The 25561-nt window shown below is 46.6% G+C and overlaps 1 protein-coding gene across 1 annotated transcript in view; it reads right to left on the minus strand.

The window, feature by feature from the left end:
* SRRM4 (serine/arginine repetitive matrix 4) overlaps positions 1-25561 on the minus strand; it is a 164507-nt gene that overhangs the window by 20007 nt on the left and 118939 nt on the right. Inside the window, exons 3-8 of the mRNA XM_059893841.1 lie at positions 20722-20808; positions 18161-18232; positions 15346-15372; positions 13530-13580; positions 9637-9735; positions 6534-6690 (exon numbers count right to left, since the gene is read on the minus strand). Coding sequence (XP_059749824.1) covers positions 6534-6690; positions 9637-9735; positions 13530-13580; positions 15346-15372; positions 18161-18232; positions 20722-20808 — 493 coding nt within the window. The remainder of the gene's footprint in view (positions 1-6533; positions 6691-9636; positions 9736-13529; positions 13581-15345; positions 15373-18160; positions 18233-20721; positions 20809-25561) is intronic.

A 25561-nucleotide genomic window follows, 5' to 3' on the forward strand; every position in this document is an offset into this window, starting at 1 on the left:
CCAGCTCCTGGTGTTTCACTGGGAGTTTCTCTCAGCCCTCCAGGGAAGCCAGCACTGTTATTTATTGTTTTTGTTTCAAATCATTATTTAATCAAGAATGGGGGAAAAAGGCAACCTCTCACTTACACTTCAAAATTTAATTTCGGCTGAATTCCGAGATCAAGAGGCAGCACAGCCTAATAGGTTACAAAAATACAATCAAGAAGAGAATTCCAATTAAACTGAACAAGTCCATTTACTGAGCTTCAAATGGCTCCATGGAGAGAGGGCTATAAATTTTTTTTCCCTCCCTGCCGTATGGGGGACTGGAAATTCTCATGTGAATGTAGAGCTGCATGGCAGAGCTTTTAGCTAGAGGGTTCTGGTTATTCCTTTTTTTTTTTTAAACCTTTTGTTTCACAAAGACATTAAGTTTATTTTCCTCACTGTTGTTCATCTTCCTCTGCACATTAATTAGGAAGACATCAGAAGACTGGATTCATTGACCTGTTAGGAGTTCATTAGAGAGGGGGAGGAATGGAGAAAGACAGGGATCTGCTGAGGTTGTTGGGAAGATGACAAAGTCCTTTAGGGCTGGGGTGGTCCCACAGGGCTGTGCACTGACGTTGACCTTGGGCCTGGGGCCGGATGTCTCCCCTTCCCTCCATCAGGAAGCTGAAGGGGACCAGCAGCTTCAACCTCATCATTTCTTGGAAGCCCCTTTTGATGGCCCTCAGCCCACCTCTTCTTGAAAATTTCTACATGGATCCAGTCAGGCAAAATTTTCACCAGTCCAAATTGAAATGAGAAAAAAAAAGTTCAATGGAATGAGTTTTTCATCCAACGAAATGCATTTGATTTAAAGTCTCATCCTTTCTTCTGAGGCCATGTCTATTCTTCCTCTTCAGATGGTAAACGTCCCTTTCACTATAGAAAATGGTGGTTTTCTTTTTTCTGTCCTTGCTTGGCAAAAGTAAAAGTTGACAATGCTATTCCATTTTCCATTTAAAAAGGACAACTGTCCCACAAATGCCTGAGTCTCACGGCCCCCTTCTTCCGCATTTTAGTCCCTTTGTTCTTCTCTAAACTGCAACGAATGGCACTGGACTAGTGAGTCTCCTAGTCTGAGCAAGAGCTCACTTTTGCAGGATGTACGTGACAACCTGGGTCAGAGGCGGGAAGGCTGGACCCTCCATACACGCTCCCTCAGCCTCACTTCCCCTGTCTGCAAAATAGGAGGCATAGCCTGCCATTCTCCTAGAGTTGTTCTGACGTTCACCTGAGATCTTGGATATGATTAAGCTTTTTGAGGCCAGAGATACTTCAGAAACATCATGTATGCTTTTACTGGGAGCAAGTTTAATTTAGCCATTATGACGACAAATCATAACACTAGCAACTACTGTATATTGAGTGTTATGTCCCAAGCATCGGGCTAAGTTTTGCTCATAGAATAGAAGCTGCATGAGGGCAGAAATCTTCTCTGTCTTGTTCACTGCTATTCACCCAGTGCCTGGCACATAGTAGGTGCTTAATGCATATCTTATAAATGAATGGATACCTTATCTCACTCCACCCTCACAGCCACTCTGTGCAGTATGTATGCTTATTAGTTAAAGGTACAGATGAGGACACAGAGGCCCAGCGAAGTGAAATGACACAAAGGAAGTCAAGTAATTAAGCACCTGGACTCTGAGGGTAGACTTTCTGGGTTGGAATCCTAACTTCTCCATTTAACAGCTGCCCTTTACTTAAGTTTTCTAGGCTGTAGTTTCCTCATCGTAAAATGAGGATACTAGCGGAAGATCCCCTGAAAGGCTATTATAAGAAACGCATGAGATGACACATGTAAAGAATTCAGCCTAGCACCTCGCACATAGTAGGTGCTCAGGAAGCATGAGCTATGGCTGTTACCCAGTCTCATAGGGAGATGAAATCAAGAACTCTGGAGTATCCGAATCTGCTTTAAAGCTCCTGTCTTCATCACTGTCGCCTCCTGCTTCCTCCTGTTGACAAATTTCATGAGGTCCTCTTTTACGGAGCCCAAGTTTTGCCTTTTTTTTTTTTTTTTTTGCGCCGTATCTGTGCAGGTTTTTGTTGGCAAGGGTTATGTGGCAGCTGTTGGCTCAACAGAGGCAGAAGGAGGAGAAAGGAGAAGACTGCCCTCTCCTGGGTCTAATTTCAGTCTTGATCAGCCCCCTTTAGATTCCCCCTCCAGTTAGGATAGACCTCACAGAGGACCCCCTGCTACAGGACAGGGAGTGGCCAAACCTTGGAGCCACCAACCTCTCTGTCATCCAATAGGTCCTCTGGCTATCAGAGTAAGCTTCTGAGATACAAGCCATGATTCAAACCAGCTCCCCTTCCTACTTATTGGGCTACCTATGTAAGTCACTTCACCTCTCTGAGCCTCAGTTTTCCCATCTGAAAAATGGTGATAATGATGGCACCTACCTCAAAGAACTGTTTTGTGAATCAAATGAGAAAAAAAAAAACAAAACAACTGTGTAAAGTATGTGACAGTGCCTGGCACACAGTGGTATATAGCCATCTCATTTGGGTGAACTCCTACTCATCCTTCAAAGCCCAGCTCACATGTTCCTTTATTTGTAAAGTCCTCTCAGACGCCAAGATCTCTTAGACATTGGTCCTTCCTCTGTGGTCCTCCTACATATTGTACTTGCTTCCGTCACCTCCAGGGGTGATATTCAAAATATTCAACAACTGGTTGAGTGTGGGTACTGCCCCATCTGAAGGTAGCTGGTCTTGGCACTGAAGGGCTGCCAGGTATCACTGTTTAGCTGCTGGACTGTGAGAAGGTCCAGAAGGTACCAGAGGAGGGAAGGGATGGCTTTGTTGACCGGGGGGTGGGTGGTGACAGGGTCTATTTATCAACTGGTGTGCAAGTATTTGAATATTTGAACAATGGAGGAGTACTAGTGCTCACCGACTCAGTCTCAGCCCTAACGACAACGCGTATCCTACTGTATTGCAGCCTTCTGTTGACGGCTAGATGGTGAGCTCTGGGATTCAGGAAGCCTGTTTATTCATCTCTCTGTCTCCTTAACACCTTGAACAGAGTTGACTGAGTGTAGATAAGGAATGAATGAGGCCATGAAGGATTCACTCCTTGGGACCCTCCATTTGGATTTGGGCTCTGACCAAGAAAGAGGGCTTCAGGTTATCTTTAGCTCACCAGCTAGGATTTTAACAAGATACAACCCACTTCTGCATATTCATGTATGCAAACAGGCCCCCTTGATGTAATGTGCCCGTCCCTGATTTTCAAAGAGCTCTGCATATGGGATGCCCACCATGGAGTGTGGCAGGAACCATGGCATAGGAGACCCCTCAAGCTTGGGCTCCTGTTCACCTCCAGAACCCCCAGAACCCCATCTCCTGCCCTGGAATTCTTTCCCCATCCTGACTCCAGCCTTCGTTTCCTGCTTCCACTGGCTAGTTTCTCAGTTGCCACCTCCTCTGCCCTAACCTAACCCTAACCCCAATTCCCTTCCCTGCCTGCCTACCTCCTGCCCCATCTCAGCATTCACTGTTGTGCATTGTCTTTTACAGTTTGTACCTTGTCTGTCTTCCTTTTAAGAAAGCACAGGCTGTTTCTTATTCACTGGATCCTGAGAGCCACATCAGAGCTGACCCTTTATAGATGCTTAGTAGGTAACTGGTAGATTTGAACAAGTGATGGAATGGGTGACTCAGTGACAATGACTGTGCTGTTCTCTTCAGCAGAGAGCTCAAAAAAATCTTGGGGCCAGGACTCTTGGAAAACCTTTGGTCCAACCTGGTATCCTCTTCCATCCCTGCCTTGCAGGAGAGAGGATGAGAAAGAGCCCAGCATGGAGAGCACTCGGAGGACCAGACCTGGGGGGAGTCTGACGCCCCAGGAGTCAGGCAGCCATGAGCAGGGTGGGGCTAGCCATTTGGGCTGCAGCTGCCATTGAGGATGGGAGGAAACTGAAAGCAGGGGAAGCAGGGGTTCTAGCTGTGGTCTCAACTCATCCACAGACTAGCCTCGGCCTGGAACCATTCTACTATTACTACTCCACTACTATTACCAGCACTGCTACTATTGTTGCTACTACCATTACTATTTCCATTGTTAATACTGCTGCTGCTTCTATCCACCGCCAGCAACCTAGCACCTACCACTCGCCTGTTAGTCTGAAAGTCTTACTCACATTGAGTCATTGCATCCTCACAACATTCCTCTTATGAGGTAGGTCTTACTATTATCCTCATTTTGCAGATTTGGAGAAAACTGAGGCACAGAGAGTTTATGGAACTTGCTCAAGATTCCACAGTTGGAAAATACAGAGCCAGCATCTGGAATGTTTTCATCACAACACCTGCTACTATTTGCTGACTTTTGCCCCTGTGCCGAGCACTGGGCTCGACTATTTACAAAATTACTCTGCTTTTGTCCCCAAAACAAGGCTTTTGAAGAAGAGGTTTATTATCTGCATTTTTTTTTACCAGATGAGGAAACTGCAGCTCAAAAAGGTTTAGGTAACTATCCCCAGCTTGCAGCCAGGATTTGACCACATAATCATAGTCCCATGTTTTTAACAACTCCGACTTGCCATAGCCCATGGAATTCATTTCTCTCCTGTGAGTCCGGGTTCTCTGTTTGGAATCAGGGTATTGGGTTAGGTGAGCTCTTAAGGCCTCTAACTTCTAGGTACGGATGAGCTTTCTGCTCTTCTAATAGCGGCTGGGCCCTAAGAACCAATAGCCAATCTGGTACCTCATTCACTGGTGTGGGAGGACCACAATTCTGGGGTGGGGGGGAGTCAACACTCGGCTTTTTGCATCACCTTGGACCTGACTGGTTAGGAAACCATCCCAGGTGAGAGAACACAAGCCAGTTGCTCCCAATGGCACTTTTTAATGAGGGTCAGTTAGGGCCACTGAATGGGCTGCCATAAATACCATGACCAGGGAGACTGGGTGGATTTTACCAACTTAAAACCATTCTTCCACCTCTTATTGCTTGTATTTTAAATTTATTTCTACCTTTGCAACAATTCCTTTGGGACACAAATGGGATAATCATGCTCATTTTCCAGTTGAGGAAGCTGAAGCTGGGAGGGGTAAAAGGATTTGTCCTGCCAAGCCAAGACTTGCCCCCTGGCCTCCAGACTCTCTGCCTTACTGGGAAGACCTTTCATAGGACATTCACGGAGGGGATAATGCAGGTGAGCATTTACCATCTGCAAATACTGAGCAACTACAGGTATCTCTACAAAGGAAGGGCCTGAGGTGAGTTGTGGATGGTTCCAGCTAGGTAGAAGATTTGGGCAAAAGTAGACCTTGGTGATACATGGTGCCGTTACTGGTGAAGAAGGGTTTCCCAGAATGCACTGGAGATATAACTATTGTGTCAACCAGACCCAACCAGTGTTTATCATCACCTTCTCTTCCTTGACCTCTCAGCAAGAACCCCTGAGCTATTCCTTACTTCCACCTCATCCTTTCTAAGGGAGCAGCTCTCTGAAATTTTCAGATTTACGCCTAGCTAGAGGAGACAGGTCCCTTCCCAGCTGTTAGCTGAAAGCATAGGGTACGTCTGTGTTGAATCTCCTCCTATTTGTGTGTCTGTCCCTTTAGAGTCTACAAAAGGCCTTCACATAATTTCTGTTATTGGATATCCCCAACAATCCCACATGGAAGTGATATTATTTCAAATTTACCAATGAGAAAACTGAGTTTCAAAGAGGTTAAGTGACTTTCTCAAAGCCACACAGCTAGGAAGTTGAGGTCAGGCCCAACTCCAAACCCCTTGCTCAGGAAACTTCCTGGCATCGAACTGTCTGAAGTTGCATTCCAGCCCTCCTTCTTGACCTGAGGGACTGTTGCGTGATCCCATTCAAGGCCCGGTTTCTCGACTGGATTCGCTCTTGCTTTACTCAGTGGCTTCACTCCAGACCTTAACCTTTCTGAGCATTGGCTTTTCTGGCCCACCTGTGGAAGGGACTAGTGAGGGCAGCTGCGTCCTCACCTCCCTGAGACCTTGTGTGGACACGAGAGGCCGAGTGCTATCAGCTCCTTGGAGGAAAATTCTCGTATACATTCAAGGCCGAGTTTACCCAGGTGAAATCAAACCCCAGCTGCTCGTCAGTGCTGCAGACTAGCTGTCAAAGATGCAGACTTCACCGCAAAGCTGCAGTACCTCTGTTGCCTCAAAGACCCCCTCTTTTCCTTCTTCCCCAAAGAAACCTCCTGTGGTGTCTCATACATGCTTTCCTGCAGATGTCACTCTGGAGGCCAATATGTACTTTCGAAGTTCCCCTGCTAAAGAGCCGGGGGGCTTCAGGTTTTTCCTGTCCCCCCAAGCCCCCACATCCCAAGCCGCCAAGCCGAGTGCTGCCAAAGGCTGGTGAATGACCATCTGGTTAATCAATAAGGAGGTCTGAAACCAGCTGGATATCTGCCCGAAACTGAATTAAAATGTGTCATACACTGCCCTGAACTTGTGCCTCCACCCCCTCCAAGTGTCACGGCCAAGACTGGCAGAGGAGGCTGTGTGGAATACTTACTACACCCCTGGCCGACAGGAAGCTGAGCATCTGGAGGGGCTGGCTGGGCGGGGGGCTGGACCGGGCCTCAGGGCTGGCCTTGCAGAAGGTCTTGGAGCAGCGGCGAGAGTGCCTTCGGCGGGACTTCCGCCCTTCCTCGGGGGACTGGCCACGGTGCCTGGGTGCGGGAGAGAGAAACCTGAGGGTCTTTTGATGGGGAGCATGGCAGAGAGGTGACTGAAGGGCCAATAGGATCTGAGGACAACAGAGCGTGTTTGGGTGTGTCTGTATGAGTTACGTGTGCATCCATCCACCCACCCACCCACCCATTCATTCATTCTCTCATTTGTTCACTTGACAAATGTTTATTCATGTACCTGGCACTGCTTTGGGGGCTGGGGATGCAGCTGTGAAGACAGAAAGGGTCCCTATCTTGATTCAGTTTACTGTCCTTTGTGTGCCTGTGTGATTGTCTGTCTGCTTGCCTGTGTCTGTGACTCTGTGTACGTCTGGGTGTGTGTCCATCTGTGTTTTCATGTGTTTGTCTATAAATGTAACTGCTTATATCTGTGTGTCTTTGTGTATGTGACTTTACCATCTGTGAAATAGAGGCATCTTATTGACTGTCACCCAAAACTTAAAAAATATATATCTGACAAAAACGACCAAGATGCCTTCTGCAAGCTTGTCACATCTAGATCTGGCTGCCTGTCTGCAGTGGAAACCAAAGGAATCTCTGACTCCTTAGAAAGGGTGTGTTTGGACTCTGCATACCTGTTAGCCCTGAGTCACAGTAGTGATACAAATAACACCTTATGGATTTGCACGGCACTTGTAAGCCCCTCTTCAGGTGCTTTCACAGTCCCCTCTACAACTTGAAGACATACACAGGGCAGATATTACTTTCTTATTTTCAGATGAGAGAGCTGAGGCTCAGAGATGTTTAGGGACCTGCCTGAGGTCACACAGCTTGTAAGTGGTGGAACGAGGGTCCCCGTGGGAACCAATGCCTCTGGTTCTTGCGCTGGAGTGTCCCTCTCTGCTCTGGGGCCTCCAGGTCACTTTTCTACTGAGTGTGTGGCCCGAGGGCCAGCTCTCAGGTTGCTCCCACCCATGCTGTAGTGTCTCTCAGCCCAACAGGCACTGGGGAGCTCGGGCGGCAACAGCAGCGGGAGATGTGACAGCAGAAGGAGGGCTGGGGCCGGGGCTGCGATGTGAGCCCCTTCCCGAAGAGGTAAGCCTCGGAGAAGGTAGAGCGGGGTGCGCCGAGAGTCAGCAAGCAGGCCCTGCACCGTCCTGCAGCCCAGGCCTGGGCTGGAGGTGAAGGGTTCAGGCTGAGTCACACAGACCTGGGCCTTGGTGCCAGCTCTGCCCGTCACCGCGACCTTGCTCGGACCCCTTTGCCCACCAACACGCAGGTTTCTCAGCTGTAAATGTCTGTAATGCAGTTGAGCTCAGTGTGTCAACACCCTCCAGACAAAGGCCACCGGGGGACCCTGTACGTGAATGGGCGTGGTCACTGCTCCCTGCAGTGGCAGAGAATGCACATCACGGGGAAGCGGAGGGCGCCTCCGTCCGGGGGTGTTAGCGAGAACCTATCATGAGCGTATGCTCGGGGCCTCTGGGGAGCACGCAAGGAGCTGGCGCTCTGACCCGGACTGCATGTGTCAGAAAGCGGAGGTAATTCTCTGATTGGGTGTCTTCATCAGTCTTACCTAGGGAGAGGGGGAGACTACACTGAGGTCAAGGCTATAACTGGTACAGAAGCAGCAGTCGCTCACACATGCCAGGATGGAGAGATGCTGGGTTACTTTTGGGTTTTGGACAAAGTTCCTGTTTTGTCCGGGCTCGGACCTGATTGCAGAAGGGTCTTGTTTTTGCCTGGATCACTCAGGGTCACGGAGCAGCCTTGTGTGATGGTGATGTCCTCTGAAACTGTTGCTGTCCAGTGGGAACGCCAAGGCTATAGTACTCGATGTCAGGGGCTGCTTTCTCCTTTCGAATGCTTTTACACCTGGCTCCACGTTCACATCACCTGGGAGATTTAAAAATCTTGCTGCCCTGGACCTACCTCATCTGGATTAGATCAGAATGTGTGGAGCTGGGATCCAGGCACTGGTATTTTTAAAAACTTCCAAAGCGACCACAGTGCAGCCAAAGTGGAGAAGCTCTGGTCTAGCTCATGGTGTGATTGGGATGATTAACAGAGAGAATGTATTTGCAGTGGCAGCACAGCGCCTGGTTCAGAGTAGAATTTAGGTAAATATTTCTCCTCCTCCTCCTCCTTCCTCTAGTCGTTCTGACTTAACTGGGATGCAGTGGGACCGGGATAGTGAGATTTTTAAACCTTCCCAAGTGACATGGCCACGTAGCCAAGTGTGAGAAGCACTTAAGAAAGAATAAAGGAGCCTCTGACATCTGGAAGTTGGCCTGGTACCGTCAGGGGGCCCTTGATGTTCCCATTGGTCTCAACAATGTCAAACGCCAGCATCAACGAAGCCCCCTCCCTCTTCTTGTTCTCCTTACCCACAAGAACCGCTTCCTCTTCTCAGGCCGGGGCAGCCGATGTGTCAGCGTAAAGAGGTTCCAGGTTAGGAGAAACTAGACTCGGAAGGGCCTCAGAGCTAGGTACCTTGTGCTGTGTGGCCTTTCATAGGTCACTTAGCTTCTCTGTGCTTAGAACAACCCTTAGTGAGAGACAGTCAAGTGCAGAGCCAGATGCCCCAGTTCAGTCCTAAGCTCTGTCACTTAGTAGCTAAGTGCCTGGCAAGTTCCTTAACCTCTCTGTGCCTCAGTTTCCTCATCTCTAAAATGGGGATGACAATAGTGCCTCCTTCGTAGGGTTGTAGAGGGGATCACACAGCGGATCAGGAAGAGTGCTCAGCACCTGGACACGGAAGCACGGTGTTAGCAAGTCCTGTAGGTGGAGGCAGCGGGTCCGTCTGTCTGCAGCCCCTTCTCTACAGGGAAGCGCAGACAGCCTGAGTGCGAGGCGGGGGCGCCCCTCTGCTGGGAAAGCGGCCTCCCCGACAGTGACAGTGGGAGGCAGAGCTGACGGTGGCCGCGTCTCAGACGGGCTCTGGGCAGATGCCGGGGTGAGGAGGTGCCTCAGGGAGGGGGTTACCTGCTGTCACAGCTTGAGGAGCGGGACTCCGAACTCTGGGACCGCGAGGGGCAGTGGTGATGACGGTGGCGGTGAGACTTTCGGGGCCGGCTTCGTGATCTTGGGGCGGGTGGAGGGTGAGAAGGAACCAATCAGAGGAGAGAGAGACAGAGAGTTTTTGACCTTGTGACACACGTCTTTCTCTTGCACCCGAGTCACTGTCTCTCCCAAGGTCATGCATCTCCCCCAACCGGCCCCTTGCGTCACCCCCGCCTCCCGCCTGTGTAACCGGCCGTCCCTAACACAAGAGAGCAGAAAGGGGTCGTCTGGGGGAGACGGCCTGCCCCCCAGGGCTCTGCTGGGAGCAGAATCGTCACCTGCACACATCACCTCTCCCTCGCCTGAGGCAGGAGTCTCGATTTCAGATGGTTTCACGAACCAGTCAGATACGGTAATGTGTGAATCAGTCAGGCACTCAGAAAATATCAACCGAAGGGCATGGGTTAAAGAAAGTGTTTTGTCTCCAGAATAGTGCCGTGGTGCTGTATCTTCTAATTTTTCAAGTGAATGTAGAAGTTGAGATTTTTATGTAAATTATTCCTATTTTAAATGGAAGCTCATTTTTTAAAAAAGACACAGTTTGGGGCTATCAAAACACATTTGCAGAATCCATTAGGCCTTCGGGCTGCCAATCTGTAACCTCAGCCCTGGAAAGGTAAGTCTGGATTCTTAGCATGGAGTCAAAAGCCCACTCGCAGAGGGAGTTACAAACATCATCGACAACAAAAATTACACTACCACTGCCACTAAAACTTGTGTTATAACAGGTTACTTCTGCTTTCTCTAAATAATAATGATAACTCAGAAGTAGCAGTAGCAGTGGCAGTGGTCACTGAGGATGTACAAGGAATGTCAATAGTTTGGGCCAAGTCAGGAAGCCAGTGGAAGTTAGAGATGATTCTATTGTGAGGTAGCTTGGTTATCCCAACAAAAGACTGAGGGATTCTGGTAATGTGATCATCAGACCATATCCCTTCCCTGTTTAAAGCCCTCCCATTGTCCTCATGTCAAGTCCAAGCTCTGACCTTGAACCCCAAGCACCTTCAGGAGCCAGCCTCTGCCTAGCTCTCCAGCCTCCTTGCCTGGCATCTAGAGCCCTTGTTTGAAAGGCTCAAGCAACCCCGAGGTGCTTGTATTCTGGCTCACACATTTCCCACATTTTATGATGCCCTGATGACGGTGATGGTGATGATGGTGATGGTGGTGATGGTGATGATGGTGATGGTGATGGTGATGGTGGTGATGGTGATGATGGTGATGGGGATGATGGTGATGGGGATGATGGGGATGATGGTGATGGTGATGATGGTGATGGTGATGGGGATGATGGTGATGGTGATGGTGATGATGGGGATGATGGTATTGGAGATGATGGTGATAGGGATGGTGGTGATGGTGATGATGGTGATGGTGATGATGGGGATGATGGGGATGATGGTGATGGGGATGGTGATGATGGTGATGGTGATGGGGATGATGGGGATGGTGATGGTGATGATGGGGATGATGGTGATGATGGTGATGGGGATGGTGGTGATGGTGATGATGGTGATGGTGATGATGGGGATGATGGTGATGATGGTGATGGTGATGGGGATGATGGTGATGGGGATGATGGTGATGGGGATGATGATGATGGTGATGGTGATGATGGTGATGGGGATGATGGTGATGGTGATGGTGATGATGGTGATGGTGATGGGGATGATGGTGATGGGGATGATGGTGATGGGGATGATGGTGGTGATGATGGTGATGATGGGGATGATGGTGATGATGGTGATGGGGATGGTGATGATGGTGATGATGATGGTGATGGTAGGTAACCCGTCTCTAACACATACTGCCTGCCAGGCACTGGGTTCTAAGCATTTTCCTTAAATGGACTCATCTACTCCTCATAACAACCTACAAAGTGGATTCTCTTATTACTCCTATTTTACAGATGCAGAAACCAAGGCACAGAGAGATTAAACCACTTGCCTAACCTGCAGCCTAGAATGGTTACCTCCATCCTTTGCCCCAGCCTAAGCCGCCCCTCCCTCAGGAAGCCTCCCCTCACCACCACACCCTCTTTCCTGCACCCGGACTCCCACCTCACCCAGGGCTTCCATCTGCCACTGCAGTGCTGTGACCTGTCCCACATCTGTCCCCGGTGTCCTGCTGCGAGCTCCTCGAGGCCGGGAGGCACATCTGTCTAATCTCTGTCCTCGGGCCCCACAGAGGGCCTGACACCTGTTAGGGGCTCTCTAAGGGATGCTGAATAAGAGGAAGTAAGTTACTCCAGCGGTCCCCTGTTTAAAAGCCGCCTTAACTAACCATAGATCTTGGCAAGAACAACCACCTGATCTCAGGGGTGTCTTATGTTTCTTGCTTCTCCCTCTCCTGACTCTTGTTTTTTGCCTTTCACAACCTTCTTTTATGTCCTGCTAGTGATTTCTGAGACTCGTCCAACTCTTGGCGCTGGGCAGGGTGGCCACCTTGCTGCCCTCAGGCAGGCAGTCCGTGCCTCTGTCATGATCTTCCCAGAACTCTTGGGGTCTGGGCGCAGCCCCCAGCTCAGTGACTGTCTAGACCGCAGCTCCACGGACAAGCCATGCTGAAGTCTCTGAGAACAGGCTCTGTCTGTGCTTAGCGTGAGCGTACACTCTATACAGATGACCAATGATCACCTCTTGACGTGAACTGAACAAGCTTGATGATTGGGACGTTCTTCCCTGAGCTAACTCACAGCTCTAGTGCTTCCTTCTGGAGCGTTCCCCAGGCCCCCGTGGTGGTGCCTGAAATGCCCTCTTTCGCACTGACCTTGGGTGAGGAGGCGCTTCAGGCCGGCAAAGCTGAGCGCCACGCCCTGCTTCCTCTTTTCCCTCCCCGGCAGCCCACTGACTTTCATCCCATTGCCTTTGATTCTCGCTTTAGAAGCTTCTTGGTGGGAGATAAAATGTTGGTTGATTGGAAAACACACTCACTAACATCTGCAAGGGTATAAAGTAGATGGGTTGTAGCCAAATTTACTTTTAATTTGGCTGGGAACTGAACTCTTCAGGCAGCGCTGGCTGATTTGAATTTCTACTACCAGCTATAAACCGTGAACCAGCTGGGACCCGAGGCCGGGGGTAGGAGCTCCCCTGATATCTCCATGCTCTAAGCCCAGAGGCTGGGGCTGGGACTCACATGTACACACACACGTGTGCACGCATGTGATCATGCCCCCTTACCCACCTGTGCACACACAGCACACACGTGCACAGGTAAAAACCATCCCGCACCCTCCCTATGAGTAATGCAAGCAGATTAAGCGGTGCACACGCCAAGGGCACCGAACTAGCACATAGTAGCAGACAGGGCACCTACATGCATGCTATTCAAGTTCATGCTCACATAAGCAAGGGCACACATATGCATTCGTGTGAACACAGATATACACCCCCCCACACACACACACTATGCACCTGCATTGCACACAAATGTTTGCACAATGGAAGAATGTACAGATACTATTTACAAAGTGCACGCTACGCATATACGCACCAGGTACAAACGTTACACAACGCACACAGGCACACAGAATTCACACACAATGGGCACACACATGCACACCGTTCACTTTCATGCATACACAGACACACATGCATACACACACATCACATACACAACCTTATGCACCCATGCATGCCAAACCCACAACTGCAGATCTACACACAGTTCTGTCTTCCCCTTCCTTCTCCCCTCTTGCCCGCCCACCCTCCTCTCCCGGTCCCCATTTCTTCGGCAATTCTAACCCTCTGGCTGTTCACAGGTCAGTCCCCCACCTCCCCAAGCTGGACAGTACGTTGCAGGTGGGATCTACTTACTGTTTTTTGTGCCTCTTCTCTTCCCTTCTTTTGTTTTTTGGGCTGGAGGAGCTGAATGAGAAATGGCCAATTAACTGAAAGATGCAAAATTCTAGCAAAAGACAAAGTAGTCAAAATGCTTAACACACAGTGGTCACTAGATTCAGGCAGTTTGGGAATGGACACTGATCATTTCTAAGATCGGAGCAGTTGCTGCCAACGTTTTCACCCAGTGGGCTCAGCTAGACACACCAACCCACACGTACAGACTGCGGATGGGGGACGGAGGATGCTGAGATCGGCTCTGGTAGCTTCATAATAACAGCAGTAGCAAAGGTAATCATATCTGCCATGCTTTGAGGCTTTCTTATCAAGTAAGCGCTGTGCTAATACCTTTTGGCAATAATCTCATTTCATTCTCCCTACAACCTATGGGCAGTGGCACATTTAATAAGCACTCATTTTCCAGAAATAGAAATTGAGCCTTAGACCAGCTAAGAAACTTGGATCACAGAGGTGAGCTGGAAAGTGGCCCCAGACCATGGGTCCCCAGGGCCCTTCCTCTTGACTGCTGTTCAATCAATTTCTAAGAGAAAAGAATGGAATATCCAGGGAGCTGCTCTAAAGCCTCATGAAGTTTGGCAGATTCTGAAACGTTCTGCTCGTGAATATTCAAGTATCTGTTTTCTTTTAAAGTCACAGTACTGGGGTGTGGCAGAATGGACAATGATGACTCAGGGTCCCAGCATCATGAAATAGAGGCCCCAGAGGGCGAACACTGTTTGGTAGTTCAAGCCAGACCGGCTTCAGAGGGTCACCAGGAACGCATCACTGACCTAAGTCCTGCGGAGGAGAAAATTTGATTTCATCCAACTGAAATCGCACCTTGACATGTGTCTGGGACTCAGCCTGGGAGGTGGAGAGCCCAGGACCTCAATGAACGATCCAAGTTCACATCCTGGCTCTGCTGCTGAGTTGCTGTGTGACATCAGGCAGGTTACCTGTCCTCCTGAAGACCCAGTTTCCTTGCCCTTAAAATGGGGCCATTGCTCAAGCTGTTGGGCTGAGTGGATGGATGACATTGGTTATCAGTGTCTACTTGCTAACTGAATGAATGAAAGGCCTTTGCACTCTGTCAGCTGCTGGCATTGTGCTATTGTTATTTTGGAAGCTGCAGAAGGGTGTCCTGATCCTCTGTCTGACAGATTTGGGTTTGAGTTTTGGCTCTGCTACCTTCAGACCGTGTGTCTGTGGACATGCCTGCCACACCTCCTGAGTCTTAGTTTCTTCATCTGTAAAATGGAAATAATAAGGATACCCACTGCACAGCGTTGTGATGGGGATTAATGGAGATTACGTACACACACGCATGGAAAAGGCTTAGCACAGGATCTAATTTATAGTGAGTACCCCACAGGTGACAGCGTTATTTGTGCTCACCCTGTGCTTCTAGCACTCGGCCTCTGTCCCTTGGCTAGGATCTGGGAAGGCTTTGGTGGGGTGACTGGGGCTGATGCTTCTCTACATGCCCCAACCCAAGATTTCAACCAGCAGTCAAACAAACAGACTCTGGCACGGGTGGCGAGACCGGCCAGGGAGAGGAATCGGTAGGAGCTGGTCCGGCAGCAACCATCTGGCCTGGGGGAAATTGAAAGTCTGGCTTGGAACTTTCAGGGAAACCAGATCATGGCCTTCATTTCAGAGGAAACTGAGGCCCAGGAAGATGAAGGGGCGTGAACACAGAGGTAGAAGCAGAGAGCTTGACCTTAGATGCTGCTTAAACCTGGTGAGGAAAGCAGAAAGCTAAGCAGGCAGCCAGAGGCAACAAGGTGCTTACCTGTGCCTTCTCTTCTTGGAGAGCGACCTAATTGAGGGCAAAAGAAAGGAAGAGAGAGAGGGAGGAGGGAAAGGAGAGAGACAGGGAGGGAGTGAAGGAGAGGAAGGAAGAGGGAAGAAAGGAACAGAGGGAGGGAGGGAAGAAAATAAATGTGAGTCTGAAGTTTCTTTTCCTGGGATGGATGTATCAGTGCATTTGTCATCAGGCTACAAGGGGACCGGGACACCTAGCAAATCCTCCTCCTCTTTTAGATTTGAAGGTCATATGGGAAACATTGGTTTGCGTTTTGAATTTCCAGGTCAAAACCTACTAGAGTTTCAATCCTCACCCAAATTTGTCAGTAAGCCTGTCCTGGAAAAGGTTGCATGAGGGGCCAGAAGAGAGTCCCGCTGCCTCTTCCCTCCCCCCAAGTCTCACTTTGGTCTTTTCTCTCCCTAGTTGTGGATGCTTCATCATCATCATCATCATCATCATTTTCATCTTCATGGGACAACCGACTTCCACATGTGGAACTCTTTACTGGTGGCCAGGCTCCGTGCTAAGCGTGTCTCACATACATGCTTTGTCTCATTCAGTCTCTTCCCCAAACCTGTGAAGTACTATTAACAACCATTTAACAAAGACGCTGAAGCTCAGAGAAGTTAGTTAAGTTGCCAAGGGCCACACAGCTTCACCTATGTAACCCCGATTCATTCTTCAGAGCCCCACACAGATGTCATCTTCTCCTTGTAGCATTTTCCAATCCACTCAGGCTGGTCTGGTGCCTCCTCTCTGTTCCCACAAACCCTGGGCGAGCTTCTGAGCTTAGCCTCACTATGGTACAGACTTCTGCGTAATATGACCACCATTTTCCCCACTAGAACGTGAGCAACTTGAGGGCAGGAACTGGGTTCTGCTCGCTGCTCTGTTCTCAGGGCCCTGAATCCTAATCCGTGACACACAATGGGTATTCAATAAACAGATGTGAAAAATGGGATATATATATATTTTAAACCTTGAAGCCTTACTTAATTGAAAGGGAGAAAAAAAAGCTCAATGCATCCTCTACCCCTCGATCCCAGCTCCAAAAAGTCAACCATCACTAACCAAACATTTCAGGAACTTGGAGAAAATGGACTAGAATTAGAGCTATGCTCAGTAGATGAGGGCTTGGGAAGAACCGGCGTTTGTATCTCCCCCTCCTAATTCCCCATGTCGTGGTCCTTCTTCCCTCCAAACCTCCAGCAACCCCTGGGCCACCGGTAGCCCCCAGAAAGCAAGTCTGTTTCCAACCCTCTGGCCTAGTCTCCTTCCCATGAGAAGAAGCCCTTGACTAAGAAGCCACTTGGCTCCCAAGATCCATGTAGAAAAATGCTCCTGCTTCCCCTCCAACCCCTAAACTGGGACAAACTGCTCAGCATAGGAAGGTGACGAGATGGCAGTCTGCGGTCACAGGCAGGTCCTGCCTCGACAAAGGACTCTGTGTTGGGAAAGTTTCGAACACCAAATTAGCAACATTTTACAATTGGTTTGCCCACACCTTGTCTTGAGCACAAACTCAGCATCAGTTGGCGTGTTTGGGCAGGTGGTAGACATAATCGGTGAGACCAAACTGAGTTGAGACCTTTCTGGCCACAAGGGCTGAAAGGCACCCACACCCCTGGGTTGGGAAAAGCCACGTGGGGGCTACTTTGAACGAGAGGGTGAGATGCGGCGGGAGGTGAACCCAAATGACCTCTTACCTTTTGTTCTGCTGCGATGGTTTAATTGCACAAATAATCCACCACCCGTGTAGGAAAATTGGAAGATACAGATAAGCAAAAATAAAATATAAACCGCTCTTTCCCTGTCATCCACAGCCAACCACAGCAAATAGCTTAACTTCCAAAGATAGCTTCACACTCTCTGAGCCCAGGGGGCCAAACAAGCTCTGTAAACGTGTGTAGATGGAGGGGAGCAGGTTAGGTGGGGACAGTGCAGCACCTCCGCTCTGTCTAAACACACAGCAACTCCTCAGCTCCAGCTGATGGCTGCCTGTGGGAAAACCGGTCCAATGAAGAGAGAGCTTCTGATTTTATAGAGGAGCAGGAAAACTTTGATTTTTGTATTGTGAAATCTTTCAATTATAAAATGTTGGCTTGGCCCATTAACCACAGATTTGAGACCTCTGGTGCATAGCCTTCCTGTCTTTTATTTTTCCCCATAAGCATGTGTGTGTGTGTGTGTGTGTGTGTGTGTGTGTGTGTGTGTGTACATGCACATGTGTATAGTGAGCTCCTTTGGGACTGTGTGTCCAGTTCCTAATGCCCCTTAACCACTGTCCACAAGGGCGTACAATCCAGAAGCCATGTTTCACAGGATCCCATTCTCTAGGACATAGTTGGACCAACCAGAAAGGTCTCTCCTTGGGAATTTGGAATAAGGAACAAGACCGAGAGATACAGCATCTTCCTGTGGCTGGGTCTGCAACATGAAGAGACAGGAACAGGGTGCAGACTCCACGTCCCCGTGTGCACCAGGGGGCCCGGCTTGGGTTGTGTCAGCTTTCCATTCGTCAGTTCTAGCCCCTCACTGAGGCCTGGCTGGTCCCTGAGACATTCCTGTCTCCTTAGAACAAATTCCCCTCTGGTCTGAGTTAGCATTCGTGGGCCTCTCGTCCTTGCAACCAGAGTCCCAAGTTAGACGAGATACAAATACACGACAACACATAGATGAGGATTTTTTTATAAATGAAATGATAAGCTTCCAAATGACCTTGCAGTGCCATCCACTGTCACCTCCACCCTCACCCCAGCGGGAACATCCCTGTTTATTTGCAGAGGAGGAAGGACAGTACCTGTGTCTCTTATGTTTTTTGGAACTTTTCTTCTTCTTTTTCTTGACAGGCGATGGGCTATATGATGGGGACCTGCCGGGGAGGGGAGACACACTTCAGAGGGAGGCTTTGAGGGTCAGGGTTGGTTTCATAGAGACCCTTCTCCAGCCCCCAGACATGCCTCAGCTCTTTCAGTAACACACATCAAGGATGATAATTTGTAGAGTTAGTTTGCATTTGTTTCAAATGTTACCACGTGTTTTACTACATGTATTATCTCATTTAATCCTTCCACACACTTCTTAGGTAGGTACAATTGCTACCCTCCCTTTTCAGACAAAGAAAGCAGGGTTCAGAGAGGTAAAGTGACTTGCCCAAAGACACACAGCTAACAAGGTGGGTGAGCTGAGATTCAAACTGAAGACTCACTGATCCCACGGGCTTTGCTGTCAATCACTATAGCACCCATAGCTGCCCTCCTGGTCAGGCCATAAATATTTATTTTTGTCTGCTGCCCTCTTCCAAAACTGCACATACTTTAAAGGTCTCTCCTCTGCTCCACCCTATGTCTCCCTGGTAAGACCAAACCCCTGCAGGAGATCTTGCCAGGATGCACTCAGCATGGTGGTGCCATGAAGGGGTTACCCGAGAAACAGAGACGCCCTAGAATCATGATTATGACTCAAGGCTGAGGTTCGGGTAACCCGAGTTCCAATTCTGACTCTACCATTAATTTATAAGTCACCTCGGGCATGTCACTGCTCACTCCAAGTCTCCTGTTCTCCCACTGATAAAATACCACGGTTGAAGCGTATCAGGAGCTGCAAACTCAACACCAACAGAGGCCTGCCTCTCAGATAGCTTAAATGGATGCAGCAGGTTGGGGGGGGGGGTAGCAGGGGAGACAGTAAGGAGTGGTGAGGCCTGTGGTGAACCAGAGAGCACCTGACCCAGGGGTATGGCTGCTTCTCAGATCAGCTGAAGGTCTCAGGTAGGAATGCAGGCTTGGGCTTCTAGAGCTCCTGCCTTTTGAATAGAAGTTGCCAGAAGAAAAAAAAAAAAAAAAAAAAAGAAGTTGCCAGAAAAACATATTTTCGTGTGACATCTCCTGGTTTTAAAATATGGCCACCAATTAAAAAGACAAAAAACACTTTGCAGGTCAAATAAAACATGTCTGCAGGGGGAGATGCAGGGTTGAGAAACAATCGGACTTAGGGAATCATAGCACTTGTCCCCAAAGAGTGCTCACTGGACATACTGAATGAATGAATGAATGAATGATGGGAGTCTGATCCCTCTGGTTTCCTCCTTTGACATGTTCTCCTGTCCATACCTAAAATCAGGAAGCTCAGGCCACTTACCCCAATTCCACCCCTTGCCCTAGAATGGATGGAACTCAGGGTCTTCATTCACAGTCCCCTCTGGGTCCTCTTTGGGCCTAGCCCCTTAGAACTAGGTGAAAGGGGTGTGGAGGGAACAGGGCCCCGGAAAACCTGGAGTTAGGGCCTGAGTCATCCAGACTCTGCTCTCTGCTGCCCCCTGCAGGCTTCTTCAAATACTGCCTCCAAGGTTTGCTGGGATTTTTAACTCGCCCCTCTAAGGAACATCTCTCTGATCACCCCTTGGGGTGTGGAACACTGAACCTGCTTTTAGTCTAGGGATTGACAGCCTAGAAGAAAATCTGACAATATTTTTAAATACAAAAAAATTAAAAGGTATTGTACATAGAAAAACCTCACAGGGTTCAAAAGAGTCAATAGCTGGCCAAAAATATAAAGTCCATTATCCTTGGCATTTGTGTGTGGTGGAAGCAACTGAGGAGCCCGGAATCAAGTGTCTGTAGTTCTGTCACCTCCTCTCTGAGACTTTATTTTCTCATCTCTAAAATGGGGGTAATAGCTATAAGAGAAATGAGTCATGGTGACTAGAGTTGACAATACTGTACTGCTAAGAGATTAGATCTTAAAAGATCTCATCACAAGAAAAACCATTGTAACTATATGAGGTGATGGATAGGTTAACCACACTTACTGTGGTAATCATTTAGCAATATAAACATATGTCAAATCATGACGCTGTAACCTTGGACTAATACAATGTTATAGGTCAATTATATCTCAGTAAAACTGGGAAATTTTTTTTAATAAAAATAAAATAGGGATAATAATGCCTGCCTGCTAGATCGTGGTCAAGCATAAAAGAGATCATGGAGATCACAGTGCTTGGTACAGCCGTTCACATACGTGAGGTCTCCAAAAATAAATAAATAAGTAAATATGCATGGTCATGACTATGCTTCAGACTAGTCATTTACTATGTGCCAGACACTGTGACAGCTGCTTCCACATCCATTTTATCACCTAATTCTCATAAAACCCCAAGAGGCAGGTATTTCCACCATTTTACAGAAGTGGAAACAGGCTCAGAGAGGTGAAGTGACTTGCCCAAGGTCACACAGCTAGTTCAGAGGCATAGAGGGGATCTGAATCCCAGGGGAGTCACTGTCTGACTCCAAAGCCCTTATTACCCCTCTTTTGTCCATTCCCCCATCTTCAGTGTTCCATGTCCCTTGGGGCCCTCACCTCCTTCTCTTCTTCCGGGTAGCTTTCTTCTTTTTCTTCTTCCCCCTGGAGGAAGGGGGTGGCGTCAAGTCTTTGCCTTGGGAGGCACTGAGGGGAAAACAGAACTGGGCATTAGAGGACACAGGGTTCCCCAAACCCCCAGTCAGGGCTGTTGCTGCTGGGAAAGGATCCAGTTCCTTGGAGGGTGAAGGACCCATAGTGAATACTTAATTACCACCTCATGGCTGATTTGGTTACACTTCAGATTAAATGCCTCAAATAAGGAGTTAATGCTGACCTAATGCGACAGATGCTGTACGTTACCCAAACATCGATTAGTTAAATCAGAGTTATAGAGGTTAACTGCTCCTTAATAGATTTATTATTGAATTTGCAAATGGCTCACCTTGGTAAATAAATCAGTTTTTAAATAATTAATCGGCAGTTCAGCACCCTCTCTCCCCAATACATCATGTCTGTAGTTCCTGCTGGAAATTAAATAGGAGGCAGAAGGTAGGTTAAGTAGCAGCTGATTATTAAAAGTATATTTGCCAAGGTCTAATGTAACAAGATACATTTCTTATATCGCTTCAAGGAACCTCAAAATCCTCCACTTTTCAGGAATAATTATTTGCTGTTCAATTAAATTCAAATGCTCAGGCTGCAGTTAAATGAAGTCAAGTTATCTCCTTTTATAATTGGGGCAGGCTCCAGGGATTTTTTTAAAAGCACTATCCCATGGCAAAAAGATATGGTTGTGGATGAAAAACTGCTTGGGAATTGAAACATGCCAACCCAGCTGAACCTCTTTGGGAAAATAGATTTTTAATAAAATGTTATTGTCATTATTAGTAACAATACAGCTACTGTTTATTCACTTATTATGCACCAAATGTTTTAAATACTTTGATGCTCACAAAAGCACTTTGAGGGTGTTATTTTTTTTTTTTTTAACATCTTTATTGGAGTATAATTGCTTTAAAATGGTGTGTTAGTTTCTGCTCTACAACAAAGTGAATCAGCTATACATATACATATATCCCCATATCTCCTCCCTCTTGCATCTCCCTCCCACCCTCCCTATCCCACCCCTCTAGGTGGTCACAGAGCACCAAGCTGATCTCCCTGTGCCATGCGGCTGCTTCCCACCAGCTATCGATTTTACATTTGGTAGTGTATATATGTCCATGCCACTCTCTCACTTCGTCCCAGCCAACCCCTCCCCCTCCCCGTGTCCTCAAGTCCATTCTCTACATCTGCGTCATTAGTCCTGTCCTGGCCCTAGGTTCTTCAGAACCATGTTTTTTTTTTTTAGATTCTATATATATGTGTTAGCATACGGCATTTGTTTTTGTCTTTTTGACTTACTTCACTCTGTATGACAGGCTCTAAGTCCATCCACCTCACTACAAATAACTCAATTTCGTTTCTTTTTATGGCTGAGTCATTTTCCATTGTATATATGTGCCACATCTTCTTTATCCATTCATCTGTCGATGGACACTTAGGTTGCTTCCATGTCCTGGCTATTGTAAATAGAGCTGCAATGAATATTGTGGTACATGACTCTTTTTGAGTTATGGTTTTCTCAGGGTATATGCCCAGTAGTGGGATTGCTGGGTCATACGGTAGTTCTATTTTTAGTTTTTGAAGGAACCTCCATACTGTTCTCCATAGTGGCTGTATCAATTTACATTCCCACCAACAGTGCAAGAGGGTTCCCTTTTCTCCACACCCTCTCCAGCATTTGTTGTTTGTAGATTTTCTGATGATGCCCATTCTGACCGGTATGAGGTGTTACCTCATTGTAGTTTTGATTTGCATTTCTCTAATAATTAGTGATGTTGAGCGGCTTTTCATGTGCCTCTTGGCCATCTGTATGTCTTCTTTGGAGAAATGTCTATTTAGGTCTTCTGTCCATTTTTTGATTGGGTTGTTTGTTTCTTTAATATTGAGCTGCATGAGCTGTTTATATATTTTGGAGGTTAATCCTTTGTCCATTGAGTCGTTTGAAAATATTTTCTCCCATTCTGAGGGTTGTCTTTTCATCTTGTTTATAGTTTCCTTTGCTGTGCAAAAGCTTTAAAGATTCATTAGGTCCCATTTGTTTATTTTTGTTTTTATTTCCATTACTCTAGGAGGTGGGTCAGAAGAGATCTTGCTGTGATTTATGTCAGAGTGTTCTGCCTATATTTTCCCTTAAGAGTTTTATAGTGTCTGGCCTTACATTTAGGTCTTTAATTCATTTTGAGTTTATTTTTGTGTATGGTGTTAGGGAGTGTTCTAATTTCATTCTTTTACGTGTAGCTGCCCAGTTTTCCCAGCACCACTTACTGAAGAGGTTATCTTTTCTCCATTGTATATTCTTGCCTCCTTTATCAAAAATAAGGTGACCATATGTGCGTGGGTTTATCTCTGGGCTTTCTATCCTGTTCCATTGATCTATATTTCTGTTTTTGTGCCAGTACCATACTGTCTTTGATGACTGTAACTTTGTAGTATAGTCTGAAGTCAGGGAGCCTGATTTCTCCAGCTCTGTTTTTCTTTCTCAAGATTGCTTTGGCTATTTGGGGCCTTTTGTGTTTCTATACAAATTGTGAAATTTTTTGTTCTAGTTCTGTGAAAAATACCATTGGTAGTTTGATAGGGATTGCATAGAATCTGTAGATTGCTTTGGGTAGTATAGTCATTTTCACAATGTTGATTCTTCCAATCCAAGAACATGGTATATCTCTCCATCTGTTGGTATCATCTTTAGTTTTTTTCATCAGTGTCTTATAGTTTTCTGCATATACATAGGTCTTTTGTCTCCTCACGTAGGTTTATTCCTAGGTATTTTACTCTTTTTGTTGCAATGGTAAATGGGAGTGTTTCCTTAATTTCTCTTTCAGATTTTCCATCATTAGTGTATAGGAATGCAAGAGATTTCTGTGCATTAATTTTGTATCCTGCTACTCTACCAAATTCATTGGTTAGCTCTAGTAGTTTTCTGGTGGCATCTTTAGGATTCTCTACGTATAGCATCATGTCATCTGCAAACAGTGACAGCTTTACTTCTTCTTTTCTGATTTGGATTTCTTTTATTTCTTTTTCTACTCTGATTGCTGTGGCTAAAACTCCCAAAACTATGTTGAATAATAGTGGTGAGAGTGGACAACCTTGTCTTGCTCCTGATCTTAGAGGAAATGGTTTCAGTTTTTCACCATTGGGAACGATGTTGGCTGTGGGTTTGTCATATATGGCCTTTATTATATTGAGGTAAGTTCCCTCTATGCCTATTTTCTGGAGGGTTTTATCATAAGTGGGTGTTGAATTTTGTCAAAAGATTTTTCTGTTTCTATTGAGATGATCATATGGTTCTTCTCCTTCAGTTTGTTAATATGGCTTATCACACTGATTGATTTGCGTATATTGAAGAATTCTTGCATTCCTGGGATAAACCCCACTTGATCATGGTGTATGATCCTTTTAATGTGCTGTTGGATTCTGTTTGCTAGTATTTTGTTGAGGATTTTTGCATCTATGTTCATCAGTGATATTGGCCTGTAGTTTTCTTTCTTTGTGACATCTTTGTCTGGTTTTGGTATCAGGGTGATGGTGGCCTCGTAGAATGAGTTTGGGAGTGTTCCTCCCTCTGCTATATTTTGGAAGAGTTTGAGAAGGATAGGTGTTAGCTCTTCTCTAAATGTTTGATAGAATTTGCCTGTGAAGTCATCTGGTCCTGGACTTTTGTTTGTTGGAAGATTTTTAATCACAGTTTCAATTTCAGTGCTTGTGATCGGTCTGTTTATATTTTCTATTTCTTCCTGGTTCAGTCTCGGAAGGTTGTGCTTTTCCAAGAATTTGTCCATTTCCTCTTTTCTAAGAATTTGTCCCGGTTGTCCATTTTATTGGCATATCGTTGCCTGTAGTAATCTCTCATGATCCTTTGTATTTCTGCAGTGTCAGTTGTTACTTCTTCTTTTTCATTTCTAATTCTGTTGATTTGAGTCTTCTCTCTTTCTGTCTTGATGAGTCTGGCTAATGGTTTATTAATTTTGTTTATCTTCTCAAAGAACCAGCTTTTAGTTTTATTGCTCTTTGCTACCATTCCTTCATTTTTTTTTCATTTATTTCTGATCTGATCTTTATGATTTCTTTCCTTCTGCTAACTTTGGGGTTTTTTTGTTCTTCTTTCTCTAATTGTTTTAGGTGTAAGGTTAGGTTGTTTATTTGAGATGTTTCTTGTTTCTTGAGGTAGGATTGTATTGCTATAAACTTCCCTCTTATTACTGCTTTTGCTGCATCCCATAGGTTTTGGGTTGTTGTGTTTTCATTGTCATTTGTTTCTAGGTATTTTTTTATTTCCTCTTTGATTTCTTCAGTGACCTCTTGGTTATTAAGTAGTGTACTGTTTAGCCTCCACGTGTTTGTATTTTTTTACAGATTTTTTCCTGTAATTGATATCTAGTCTCATAGCATTGTGGTCAGAAAAGATACTTGATATGATTTCAATTTTCTTAAATTTACCAAGGCTTGATTCGTGACCCAAGATATGATCTATCCTGGAGAATGTTCCATGAGCATTTGAGAAGAAAATGTATTCTGTTGTTTTTGGATGGAATGTCTTATAAATATCAATTAAGTCCATCTTGTTTAATGTATCATTTAAAACTTGTGTTTCCTTATTTATTTTCATTTTGGATGATCTGTCCATTGGTGAAAGTGGGGTGTTAAAGTCCCCTACTATGATTGTGTTACTGTCAGTTTCCCCTTTTATGGCTGTATGTATTGAGGTGTTCCTCTGTTGGGTGCATAAATATTTACAATTGTTATATCTTCTTCTTGGATTAATCCCTTGATCATTATGTAGTGTCCTTCT

This window comes from Balaenoptera ricei, chromosome 14 (genome assembly GCF_028023285.1).
Source record: "Balaenoptera ricei isolate mBalRic1 chromosome 14, mBalRic1.hap2, whole genome shotgun sequence".
In the NCBI taxonomy this organism is placed as follows: domain Eukaryota; kingdom Metazoa; phylum Chordata; class Mammalia; order Artiodactyla; family Balaenopteridae; genus Balaenoptera; species Balaenoptera ricei.